General features: G+C 40.0%; 1 protein-coding gene across 1 annotated transcript; it reads right to left on the reverse strand.

The window, feature by feature from the left end:
* Positions 1-1,752: 1,752 nt before the first annotated feature.
* LOC104216874 (uncharacterized) lies at positions 1,753-2,901 on the reverse strand. The gene has a single exon (XM_009767009.1). It carries the CDS (start codon positions 2,899-2,901, stop codon positions 1,753-1,755), a length of 1,149 nt encoding a protein of 382 aa, XP_009765311.1.
* Between the last annotated feature and the right edge of the window lie 11,179 nt (positions 2,902-14,080).

Genomic DNA, 14,080 nt, shown 5'->3' on the forward strand with positions numbered 1-14,080 from the left:
CAAAACACGTTTCAAGACTCTCATTTATTTGATCCTGAGATAGATTAGGGAATTCTTCTTGCAACTGTTGAATGTACATACTTCATTGCAACAAAATAAGTTAAATATAGACTAAAAAATATATGGATATATTTATTATTATTAAAAAATGATACCTTATAAACGGCTCAATCTCTACACAATTTAGTAGAATATAAGTTTGGGTTGCCTTGATTTCTTCGAGGGACAAACTTCTCTTTTTTCCTTCTCCCCATAGTCGGCCTGGATGGGTGAATATTGATAAATTTCCTTCATCTCTTCCATAACACTACCATCATCATTACGTGCCACATTATGATTATGTGTCATGACATGAGGTTTAAAATAATGAGAAAATAATTGTGTTGATTCCATCATCAAGTATGCTTCACAAATTGAACCCTCGACACTAGCTTTATTTCCTATCATTTTTAAGAGTTTGAAGGTACCTATACAAGTAAATGGATAGACCATTAAATTCATAAAGTCATGTGTAGCGTAATTGTCATAATAGGAGCATAAAAAGTTCATAACCTCTCAAAAGGATATATCCATCTATATTATACAGGTCCAGCAATCCTTGCTTCATATGGCAGGTGTACATGCACATGTTCCATTGAGTTAAAGAATCCAGGAGGAAATATACGCTCTAACTTACACAAGATCTGTGGGATGTCTTCCTCTAATCTTTCCATGTCCACTACTCGAAGAACAATCGAGGTGAGATCCTTAAAAAATAAACTCAATTCCGTAAGTGCTTGCCACACGTTGCTAGGAAATAGCTCACGAAAGGCAATAGGCATTAATCGTTGCATGAACACATGGCAATTATGACTTTTCATACCAAATAATTTATACTTGTCTGTGTCTAGGCATCGACTCAAATTCGAAATATACCCATCTGGAAACTGCACATTTTCCAACCAATTGAAAAGGCAATTTATTCTTCTCTATTGTATATGCAGCTTTGGGATAGCTTCCATCAATAGGATTCTTTGCCAATTGCGGTCGATCATAATAGTTTACCATATCTTCACGTGCCTTTGGATTGTCTTTTGTTTTGCCATCAACAATAAGAATTGTGCTAAATACATTATCAAAGACATTCTTCTAAATATGCATGACATCGAGATTATGTCGGATCATGTTAGAGCTCCAATAAGGTAAATCCCAAAAGATGATTCTCTTTTTCCATCCACAACACCTAGAAATTCTTCCATTAACTTCTTATGACTCTATCTCAGTTACTTTCCTCAGTCCCAACTCATAAATTTGGTTCAAGATTTCCTCTCATGTTCTAAGGGTGGTGGTAGCCTTCTAACAGTCTGACCTTTTATAGAAGTCTTTACGATCTCTCCTAAAAGGATAGTTTTGGTCAAGAAATATTCTATGACTGTCAAACATCCCACCATGACATAATCTAAAGGATTGTGCTTCCTCCATACAATAAGTACATGCTAAGTTATCGGCAGTACTCCATCCAAATAACATAGAATATGCTGGAAAGTCATTGATTGTCCATATCAAAACGGCCCTTAATTGAAAATTTTATTTTTTTTGAAATGTCAAATGCTTCCACACTCGTCTCCCACAACAAGGTCAATTCCTTTATTAAAGGTTGTAGATAAACATCAATTTTTTGTTTAAGGTTGTTTGGCCCTGGAACAATGATAGTTAAGAACATGTTCGCCTCTTTCATACACATACCTGGAGGCAAATTGTATGGAGTGACAATCACTGGCCATGAAGAGTATTTCCTCCCTGAATGACCAAGGGCTGAAAACCATCAGTACATAATCCCCACCTCACACTTCCTAGTTTAGCAACAAAAAAGGGATGAGTTTCGTTGAAGTGCTTCCAAGCCTTAAATTCTGATGGATGACACATTACGCCCTCCTCTTGTATGTGCTCATGATGCCATCTCATATCAGCGGCTGTAGCATGAGATGCATATAATCTCCGCAATCTAGGTATCAAAGGGAAATAATACATTTTTTTGTAAGGGATTAATTTCCTCTTACGAGAACCGACAAGACGTTTATACCTCTGGTGGCCACAAAACTTGCAAGGTATGAGGTCCTTATCTTCACCCCAATACAATATACATCCATAATTACAACAATCAATCTTTTCAACTGGCAAACCCAAGCTACGCACTAGCTTCTTGGTCTCGTAATAGTTATTAAGCATTATGTTATCTTCTGGTAAAGCCTCTTTCAACAATTGAATCATTTGGTTATAACCTCTTTGTGATAAAGTATTCTCCATTTTAATATTTAGCATCCTAGAAACTACTGCAAGTTGAGAGATGGAAGAACCAGGGTATAATTTTACATCCGCGGCCTGTAGCAAATCATAAAACCTTTGACACTCAAGATTTGGCTCCTCCTCCATTGAAGGATGAGGCTCCTCCTCCATTGAAGGATTAGGCTCCGCCTCCATTAAAGGTTCATAAGAATGAGACGACTCGGGTTTCGTATTATTATAAGATAGCCAGCTCAAACCATGGCCAAAATTGAGTGCAGTTGCATCCAAGACCATTTGTCGATATGGATTCTCATATCCCGATCCAGGTTGGGCGACACCATGGAAATCACCACTAGAAGACATCTCACCGGTCACATTTTTTTCTCCTTGATACTTCCAAAGAAAATAGTTCTCAACAAATCCATACTGATAAAGGTGAAATTTAACAGTTTCAACATCCATGTATTTAATGTTGTGATATTTTTTACATGGACATCTAACATTGTCACCACTGATGTGATTACGCCGAGAACAAGCAAATTGGAGAAACTTGTTCACACCAGTTATGAATCTTGAAATAATACCCCCTCGGTTATCCAATCTTTTGTACATCCAATCATGCTCTAGATTGTCCATGTTCGTATTTAATATTAACATAAACAAGACCTTAGAGTTCTTTATTTAATAAATCATCAGAATACTTTTTAAAGTGAATAACAAGTGTCACACCTCCTTTTTCACCTGTACCGCCTCAAAGGGGCACAAAGGGAGTTTTTCCAATTAAAGGACAATCGAAACGGGATCTGTTTATTTATTTCAGAGTCGCCATTTGGGAGATTTAGGGTGTCCCAAGTCACCAATTTAATCCCGAATCGAGGAAAAGAATGACTCTGTATTATAGTCCGTGAACCAGAAATCCGAATAAGGAATTTTGTTAACCCGGGAGAAGGTGTTAGGCATTCCCAAGTTCCGTGGTTCTGACACGGTCGCTCAACTGTCATATTCGGCTTGTTTATCTGATTTTAATTCATATTGAAACAAATTATGATTCTTTTACCTCTTCTATTATTATTGTTGTTATTTTTACAAAAAGAATTGCAACGTCGTAAAAACATACCTCGAACCTCGTCACAATCAATGTACCCGAGGCTATCGACATGTCTCGACTCCGTTGAGATTTAGATTTGGGTTACATAAATGCACACCCGTATTTAAGGAAATAATTTTATTAAGGACGCGCCCTACGCGACTAACGTAGTGTTATTTTGGGCGAGGCCATAAAATTTTGCTAAATGGCCCGTCCCAGAATCTAAGCAACTTCACAAACACGTATAGAGGGCCCCGCAGCTTGTGCATTTTTTGCTTGGCGAGACTCGTCTCATTTGTTATTTTTTTTAAAGAATTGCAACGTCATGGAAATGCATTTCGGACCACGTCACAATCAATGCACTCGTGATTGGTCGACGCATTTCGACTTCGTTGGGATTTGGATTTGGGTTACATAAATGCACACCCGTATTTAAGAAGGTAAGATTAATTAAGGCGCGTCCTAAAGAGACTAACGTATTGTTATTTTGGGAAGAGGCCGTGAAAATTCACTAAAACGGCCAACTTCGAAGTCTAACCAATTATTGTATATGTTTATTGAGGGCCCCGCGATTTGTAATTTATTTGGCGAGGCGTACCTCATTTTATTTTAAAGGTCATCCTATAGTGACTATGTTTTCTATTTCGTTTGTCTCTAAAATAAATGAAGAAAAGGTCCTACTTTATTTACATACTTACGGGTTATTATAGTTAAGTTTCGAACATGATTCGTTAAATCTAAAATGAACGTAGTAAGGGCAGTCTGTTTGACAGTTATGGGCCCACGTCCGACGTATAAGGGGTAAAACCGGACCTGGGCCATCCTACTTCAAATTGGGCCTAGTTAATGGTTTCTACACATATTCATAATTTGCCAAACTAAAAAAATGGTGTCATTTGGTTAACAAATTTCTGCCAATTTAAAGTGACATTCTACTGGAATGAATGAGCCTAAAAAATCTGATTTTTTTATCCTAGACCAATTAGGTGCTGAAATTAACCAATGGTATCTAATTAAACTCGTTCTTACGAATTTAGATAAGAAATTTGTTAACTGAAATAGTATAAACTATTAAGTAATCAACCTACGACCTGATGTGTATTTGGAACATGCTTTTAAACAAAATAGACTGAAATCGACAAAACATTACTACTACATCATTAGTCTTTATTAACTAAAAGCATACATGGGGGCAGAAGTTTTACAACTAAACTACTGTAGAATAGGCATGTCCAGTTATATATAAACAAACACCTACATGACTCTAATGAAAGTAGTGTTCTGATGTGTATACAAGTAAGTAGACAACTGTAAAGAATTCAAGACTTCAACCATTCACTTTTGTATTCATGCTTCAAATTCTCAGATTACAAAGTTCAGCCATTCGATTGTGTACCTGATATTTGGAAAGCAAAGAAGAAGAGGAAAATCAGTAGAAGCGGCAGTAGTGTAAGCAGCAACACAGCAGTACAACAACAACCAGTACCAGTAGTAACCAGTAATAGACACCCCGTGGCAGATTTAAAGAAAACCAGGCAGAAAACCAAGCAGTAACCCAATGGAACAGTGCTCAACCAATAGAAAACTAGGAAATACCAAGCTGAAATCCAACAGTACCCAAAAGAACACAGACAGATGCAAGAAACAGTAGTTTCTGATTTGTCAGACACTCAAGAAAAAAAACAAGCTGAAGCTCTTTTGATGTAAAGCTTAGCCTTATCCGGATCAACCAGCTCACTGACTTAGCAAGATAATAGCACATCCGATATGCCCTCTATTTCTCTAGAGTTTTAGGTTAAATCTCCATCTTCAACACTCTTGTTTTTCTCTGGCTTCTTAGGATAAAAAAACCAGCTCCTATTTTGTTCTAAATGAGCCTATTTATAGGCAAAGTAGGCAAGCACCAGGCTGCCTTGATACCTTCAGACCTTAACTCTGCCCATACCCCTTAACTTCCCATGCCTAAATGTCTTTTCTTGATGCCCATTATATTGTTCCCCATGCTTGTCCTATTGTTCTAATCAAGAGTTATGGGTTTATTAGAGTATTCATTTTAAACTCCCATGCTCTTATGTCTTGTTCCCCATTGTCATTAAATTAATAGTATTTTAATTAACCATTTGACAGACCCTTAAGTTAATTCTGATAAAACCCTGTCAAATGCCAAAATTACCCTTAACCCCCTGAAGACTACTGTTATGCCCCAACTCTTAATAGCCAGTATATAACCCCTCTAAGTTCAACTAATCACTGATTACTAACTATCAGATTATACAGCTATGACCAATTCAATCCTATCCAAACACACAAAATGATTCCAGGAAGAAGGGATGAGAGAATGAGGTTCATGTGGCCTTAAAATAAGCGAGCCAGTTTGGTTCAAAGAAGCAATTGGATACATTCAACAATTTCAGCTCAATCACATAAGAACAGAAAAGAAGCAGAAATGACAAACACTGGAATGAGTCAACGAGATAAACTATTGTCGTGCTTCCTCCTTCTTTTAATCAAACTAAACGACGATATTTAAACATTCGATTACACGCTGTAACGGATAACAATTAATCGATACACACTTAGACTCAACAGGGCACCTATATGAACCACTTGACGATATTAATCAGATTAAACACGTAGTCCATCACGATAGATACAACTAACAGACAAACAAAAGAATTGACCAAATAAAATGTCTTATGAAGACGGACAGAATTAAAAGAAAAATGATAGAAAAATCAAACAAATTAAACGAACATGTAAACAAATACAAATAGCACACAAACAGAAGGAAAGAAAGGAGAAATTACCTCGGAAGCTTAAGAACAAAAATGACCCATGCTCGAACTGGACTCGACCTCTTTGAGGTCGAACGGACTTTAATTGAAGTGTTCTTAACTGAGAACACCTCGATTAAGGTCTATTAGACCTCAATTCTTCCTTTAAACTGGACAGACCCCCATGGCTTTGAGTTCTAGGGTTCATACGGTCCGATTTGGGGCTCGAAGGTCTCTACCTAGATTCGAACGGAATTAATGGTGGTTTAAGCACGAGGGAGGTCAGGTGGGTGGTTGTTGTGATTTTGGGACTCATTAGGTGATTTAGGGTTTTGGCTCGAATCTTCAATTAAAGATTCGAGAACACTGGGGATGATTCGAAGTTAAGTGACTAGGGATTCGTGTTCAGGGTGGTGTGGAGGTTCAGTGGTGTGGCTATGGCGGCCGACGGCGTTGTTGCCGCCGGGTTTCAGGTGGAAGGATTTGGTGGTGGCTAGGGTTATCGAGGGGGCCGATCTCTGAGTTTGAGAGAGACGGAAGGAGTGAGAGAGGGGGGGAGGGTTTGGTTTGGGGGGCGTGGGGTGAGAGATTGAGGCTTTTATACGGGGGAGGGAGTTGATCCTGGGCCGTTCGATCTGATGAGATAAATGGCCCGGATCAATACACTAAAGGGGAACGGTGCCGTTTGGTTTTAGTTGGGGGGTCGGTTCGAACCGAGTGATGGGTCGGGTACAGGGAACGGGTATGAAAGATGTGATCTTGGCCGTTGATCCATTTGAGATCAACGGCCCCGCTCAACTATGACAGAAACGGTGCCGTTCGGGCACCTATGAGGAGACGGACCGGTTTAATACATTGGGCCAACTCGTTTGGGCCTACTTTCATTTTAATTTTTTGGCCCAAACCGTGTGTTCTTTATTTTATTTTTTCAACTCTTTTTCTTTTTCTACTTTTAATTAACCATCAATAAAATTCCAAAATAATTTGTACAACCAAAATTAGCCTACAAAAATGTTAATTAAACCTTAACAACAATTAACACATAAGGCCAAATATTTAATTAAAAATAAAATTACACAACGACACACATAAATGACGAAATGCAACAAATACATATCTTTTGTGGTTTTCTTTCTTTTAAAATAAAACATGGTTTAATTAATTCCAAAATACACAATTAGATCTTGAATGTGCGTGCAACATGTATTTTTGTATTTTTGAATTAATCACAACAAGGGTAAACATTTACGGACAAAAATAATTACCAAAATGTCACGTAAATTCTCAAAATTGTACACAGATGAAATTTGTCTTATTTTTGATTTCTTTTGGAGTAGTTTTCGGGAAGCAAAAATCACGTGCTCACAGCTGCCCCTCTTTGTCCGTAAACACGAAGAGTTTTCGTGCAAAGATCAAGTGAACGATTTTTGCCCATCCGAGTACTCCGTGTGAAGCATTTTTTGAAAAAGATTTAACCGAACCTTTGCTTCAAAGGTTTCCTACATATCCCTGGCTAGAAGGGAATCAGGTTAATGTAGTTCGGGAAGTTGTGGTAGCTGGGACTACCATGGAACTACAATTTTGCCGTTACTGCTGCTGCATGCTGTTGCTATTACTTTTCGATCTCCTTATTACACCGTGCCAAAAGAAAACAAGAAGCTAGACTAAACTGGGAATCACAGAATCTTATCTATCTTCCACTTGCTCTGGTTGCCTTGCTTTCTTGTGGCTTGTGCTTCCTCTAGTGCTTTTCTTTCGAAAACTGCTGGGGACGCTGCTTCCTACATTAATGGCCCTCCTCATTACTGACTTCTGATTTGTTCTTGAAATGTATTCCTCTGTTCTGCGGGCGGGGATGCTCCTGACTTCATCTTGACTTTTGAAAGATGACACAACCTCCAATCCCCAGGCGGGGTCCTGACTTCTTCAACTTAAAATTTTAACACCTCCATTCTCCAGGTGGGCTCCTGACTTCAACAATTTAAAATTTTAGCACCTCCATTCTCCAGGTGGGCTCCTGACTTCAATAACTTCTTAAAACTTTAACACCTCCATTCTCCAGGCGGGCTCCTGACTTCAACAACTTACAATTTTAACACCTCCATTCTCCAGGAGGACTCCTGACTTCAATAACTTCTTAAAACTTTAACACCTCATTTCTCCAGGCGGGCTCCTGACTTCAACAATTTAAAATTTTAGCACCTCCATTCTCCAGGTGGGCTCCTGACTTCTTCAACTTAAAATTTTAACACCTCCATTCTCCAGGCGGGCTCTTGACTTCAACAACTTCTTAAAACTTTAACACCTCCATTCTCCAGGCGGGCTCCTGACTTCAACAACTTAAAATTTTAACACCTCCATTCTCCAGGCGGGCTCCTGACTTCAACAACTTCTTAAAACTTTAACACCTCCATTCTCCAGGCGGGCTCCTGACTTCAACAACTTCTTAAAACTTTAACACCTCCATTCTCCAGGCGGGCTCCTAACTTCAACAACTTACAATTTTAACACCTCCATTCTCCAGGCGGGCTCCTGACTTCAACAACTTCTTAAAACTTTAACACCTCCATTCTCCAAGCGGGCTCCTGACTTCAACAACTTACAATTTTAACACCTCCATTCTCCAGGCGGGCTCCTGACTTCTTCCATTTGAATCATCCTCTTTCAACTGCCTCCTTCAAAAACTGGTGTCTTATTCCTCCGAAAACTACTGGGGACAACACCAGTGTTTTATTCCTAACTAGGTTATTTTCCTTCTTCGCCGACTACTTCTATTTGGAACTACTTTTCTCAAGCTAGTGTCTTTACTTCTCTGGAACCTGCCGGGAATAACATTGCTGGGGAATTATCTTCCCTTTTTAAGACTAGTAATTTTCCTCTCTTTAACAATGGTGGGGATGATACTGATTCAAAGACCACTACTCTTAAAACTTGGGTTATCTTGCTTTTTATAAGATTGCGTTCTTTAAAACTTGTATTTTTTCTCCCATAAACTGCGGGGGATTCCATTTCCTTCAAAACTTGTGTTATCTTCCATCTTCCCCAAACGGATATTTGATTTCAAGAAAATTTTCGCAATGAGAGAAAATTTTCTGCCCCAGTTTGATACTCTTCTTTGTGGCCATGCCTTCCTGCTGTCAACAACATTTCATTTCCCTGCTTCAAATCAAAGAAAAATTTGTTAGTTTAAAATGTGGTGAGTGGTCATGCCACTCCTGCTGGGGATGGTTTTTCTTTTCTCCCTTTCCCTGCTTTGCGTTTTATTACAAAACTTGCTGGGGATGATATTATTTGCTGGGGATGATATTCTTGCTGGGGATGGTTTTTCTTTTCTCCTTTTTCCCCGCCATATGTTGTCCGACCATTGTGGGACTTGGTCGAGAATCTGTCGGAGTTGTTCCTGTATCTCGCAAATCTGCTGGGGATTCTCATAACCTTTTAACTGTTGCTTTTCCATTTTTCTCCAACTTTCTCTGGAAATTTGGTCCTCTTGGGATCTAGCCTCATTCATCATTTGGTCTTGCGACCAACTTCTTTTCACTTTGTCGCCTTATCTTTGGCCTGTCCTATTCGTATTTTGTTTTGCACCATTTTGGCAACTGGTAGTAAGCTCTGAAAATCTTTTTCAAAGCAAACTACTGGGGAGGTAAAGTCTTTTAAACCAAGAAATGAAAAAGTGATGAATAGAAAAAGAAGAAATCTTTCTGAACAAATGCTGGGGAAAAGGAAAGAAAAGAACTTATCTGAATGATATAACCGATCCCAACGATCATGTCGTGCATTCCGGATTAATCAACCCAGTCTATTTGTATCAATCAACCCTTCGGACGGCCTCATGTTGCTGGGGATAAACAGGCATTCAACTGTTTGCCAAATGTGGATCCTTTCCGCCAATTCTGTCTGGTTGCCTCATAGTGCCCTTCGAGGGGTTTTCACTAATAAGACTCTCTCGTTTCTCTCAACTCCCGTCGTCTTATGGTGCCTGTGAAGGTTTTCACCGATAAAACTCTCTCGTTTTATTTCTATCATCTTTCATCGCCTTATGGTGCCTGTGAATGTTTTCACTAATAAGACTCTCTCATTTTATTTTATTTTTTAGCTGGGGATTGGAGTGCTGTCAATATGACTCTCTTTGCTGGGGATTCTTTCGGCTATCAATTCATTTCTAGTTTATGACTCTCTTCTTTGCTGGGGCTCAGAGTGTTGTTCCCGATTTCCGTTTGCATGACTTGGCACTTCTCGGATACTGATCGGGAGGTCTTTTTTGGATATCAATATGGGTTTTTGTGTATGGCTAAAAGGAAAAGGGGTATCAAAATTTCAAAATAATTTTGATGGGTAAAACAGTACAACTCTTGGAATCAAACTTTCTTTCCAAAATTACAAACACAAACTTCTGCCCAAGTTTTTCTTGCTTGGGCATTTTTATTTTTTGTTACACTATGACCGAGCCGTGAGGCGCCTACGTATCCTTCTTTGAGGAATCAGGTCAAACGTAGTTCCCAATTCCTTTGTTGTTTTTTTGTGAATTTTCTTTTTTCTTTATTATCATTACTATATTTTTTTCTTTTTCTTTCATTTTCATTACTGATTCCAAAAGAGGGATATGAAAGAATAAATAAGGCTCAAAAGGGGATGCAAAGGATAAAGTGTTTGGATAGAAGAAAGAATTGCCCCCGTCATTTCATTCTCCGATAAATGTCAAGTACAAACAAACAATGATTACATTTAAAAGAAATCACACATAATATCTCTTAACTGCGTCAGAATTGATAGCCATGTCAATGCATTTCCCTTCGATATCTGTTAAACATAAAGCACCATTGGACAATACTCTGGTTACAATGAATGGCCCTTGCCAATTTGGGCGCGAACTTACCCTTTGCCTCAGCCTGACGTGGGAGGATGCGTTTCAACACTTGCTGACCTACTTCCAACTTCCGGGGACGCACCCTTTTGTTGTATGCTCTTGCCATTATCCTTTGATACAAATGGCCATGACACACAGCTGCCAGTCTCTTTCCATCAATCAAGCTTAACTGCTCCAAACGGGTTTTGACCCACTCGTCATCATCAATCTCAGTTTCAGCGATAATCCGAAGGGATGGAATTTTAACTTCCGCCGGTATTACTACTTCGGTTCCATACACCAACAAATAGGGAGTGGCCCCTACTAAAGTCCAAACAGTAGTGCGATAACCCAATAATGCAAATGGTAATTTCTCATGCCATTGTCTGGACCCTTCTACCATCTTCCTCAGTATCTTCTTGATGTTCTTATTGGCTGCTTCAACTGCTCCATTCGCCTTGGGACGATATGGTGTGGAATTACAGTGTGTAATCTTAAACTGTTGACATACCTCTTTCATCATTTGCATCTCTGTCTTTTCCTCCTCAACACTTTTGTCCGAACCAGACATACTTCTCAGAACGGGCCCTTTAGATCTTGTGTGGTAATGGTACTCTGCTAGAACGTTCTAACGAGCTAACTGTTTCGAAACTTCTTTCTCTGATATAAACAACAAACTTGTTAGCGTTAGAGTTTAACACATAGTGCAATTTCACATTGGGGAATGCAATGTTCCTAGGCAGTTTCACCATTTCTAACATGTTTTTGCTTTGACTGCATGCGTCATTCCGGCTTATGTCCTTTCTTTATTCACTTTGCCTTTTCTTTTTTCTTTTTAGTGGTGGTCGAATCTTATGTGGATTTCCTACGTATCATGTCCCCGCATGAATCAGACCGGGCGTAGTTCTGACACAAGTAAAAATAAAGACACAATTTTTTTTTCTTCGTTTTTTTTTCATTTCATTACCAAAATATGCTATTACAAGCTACTCATTTGAAAAAAAGACAAACAAAATACAGACTCCACACTATTAAAATTGTTTGATATGAAAAGAGAACAGAGGGGTAGACAACAGACTCTTAAAAACAACAAGTGCAGACTTGAATCAGGGATACATTAAAGCCTTGAATTTTGGTGCCCGCGAGGCATCGTTTGGCCTTTCCGCGGGCTTTGGGTCCAGACCTCTTTGCAAGATTTTTAATTCTTCCATAATCTGGTGGACATAACCCATGACTGAGGCAAAAAGGGTGTCGTGGGGCATTTCCTCACATGCTAAGCACTTCGTGGTGATGTAGTGCCCAATCTCATCGATCCTACCCCTGATTCTATCCCTTTCCATACACAGCTGTTCTATTCGTTGATTCTTTAGTCCCACTACTTGAGTGTTGTCAATGAGCTGATCTTGGAACCTCTCCATTTGTTCTTCCATTCGGGCTATTGAATCATAGCAGCGCTCCCTGTCCGTTCTAGCATCTCGGGCTTGTTTAAAGACCCGATCTCTGAGAGTGGAATTTGTTTCTCTTAAATATTGCAATGCTCCCTTCATAATCCCTTCTCACCTGCCATAGGTGCTTTTTCCGCGCTGCTGCACCTTTTGCCCATCTGGCCCGCATTCTTGCTATGCTAGCCTCAGATCTTTCCAAGTCTTTTCGGCTTTCAATGACCTGATTCCTTAACCCTGCTATCAACCTTTTGTCGGACCGGTTTCTCCGTTGGTTGTTGGCATCCATTTTCATCTTCCGAATCTGAGCTTTGAGGATTTCGCTTTCTCTGGCTAATTTGTTCTTTTCTCCTTCATCGGCAGCAACCTGCACTTTGTTCTCAAATTTTAGATCCTTAATCTATTGTTTCAGCTTGCCTATTTTTGCCCTGTAGCTCTCTTCTTTACCCAACCAATCCCACTGTTCTTGTGACGCCTGGACGAACTCTTGGAGATGGGGTCTTTTGGCCGGTCTCCCGAACTCGATTTCTTTCCTAAACCAAGCAAGGTATCCCGGCGAAACTTCACCCTTGGACCGATCACGTACACATGTACTGGTTGTTAGGTATTGACATTCGCTCCAAATATGTCAGACGACTGCTTGAGGAAACAGTCCGCTGGGCCCAATCTCGACTACTTGGCCACTAAGATCTTCATTTTTCGGAACTATTTAGCATCTCCCCAGCTGTCTCAAAACTCGATACGGGGCATAGGGTTGAATACTACGGAGTCCCATCAAAAGGAAATGGGGTCCCGTGGCGGGAATATATATGATTTCATTCGTAGGCAACCATCCAAATGTCCATTCTATTCGGCCCGCAGTAATAGAACGGAGGCGTGCTATCCTTACCGTGACCCCCTCTGGTAAGTTGATTCCGTCAATCCTTGTGGAAAATTCCTCTATGCATGTTTTCTCTGTCGATCCATAACTCATAAGTTGAGGACGACGACATAGGTGTTCGATCATCCACATCTGCAACAACACATTGCACCCCTCAAAGAAATTTCCCCCGGCTTTGCAAGTTGTGAGAGCGCAGAAGATTTCAGCTACTACCATGGGTACGAGGGTGCTATTGGCCTGAGTGAGTAAAGTGCTGACAACCCCGGACACTCGTATGTCAATGTTCCCGTCTTTTCTAGGAAACACCAGGAGTCCCAGAAAGGCTATCATGAACGCAACACACCTATGTTCTTCCCACTTAAGGCGGTTTCTTTTGCTACAGATTTTGTTTCCGGCTTGTTGAACCCCTCTATGTGGCCATACCTGTTGTATATAAACCGCAAAGTACAAAACCCAGCTGCCAAGTCTGGATTGTGGACCCCCCTGCTTATTTTCAGAGAGTCTAGGAACCTGTGTACGGCTACGGCCCTTGGAGCGATCAGATATTGGTGTCTCAAAGGAATCTTGGGGCTCCCGATGTACACGGCTATTTCTTCCAATGTTGGGGTAAGTTCAAAATCCGAGAAGCGAAATACGTTGTGAGCCAGGTCCCAGAATGCGACCAAGGCCTTTATGATATCCCCTCTAGGATTAATTTTCAGCAACCCAGGGAGGCCTCCCAGGTATAGATTGATTGTGTCGTATCCTGACTCGCCCAAGTCATCCCACCACATGTGCAACTCC

Source organism: Nicotiana sylvestris, chromosome 5 (genome assembly GCF_000393655.2).
Source record: "Nicotiana sylvestris chromosome 5, ASM39365v2, whole genome shotgun sequence".
Taxonomy (NCBI): Eukaryota; Viridiplantae; Streptophyta; class Magnoliopsida; order Solanales; family Solanaceae; genus Nicotiana; species Nicotiana sylvestris.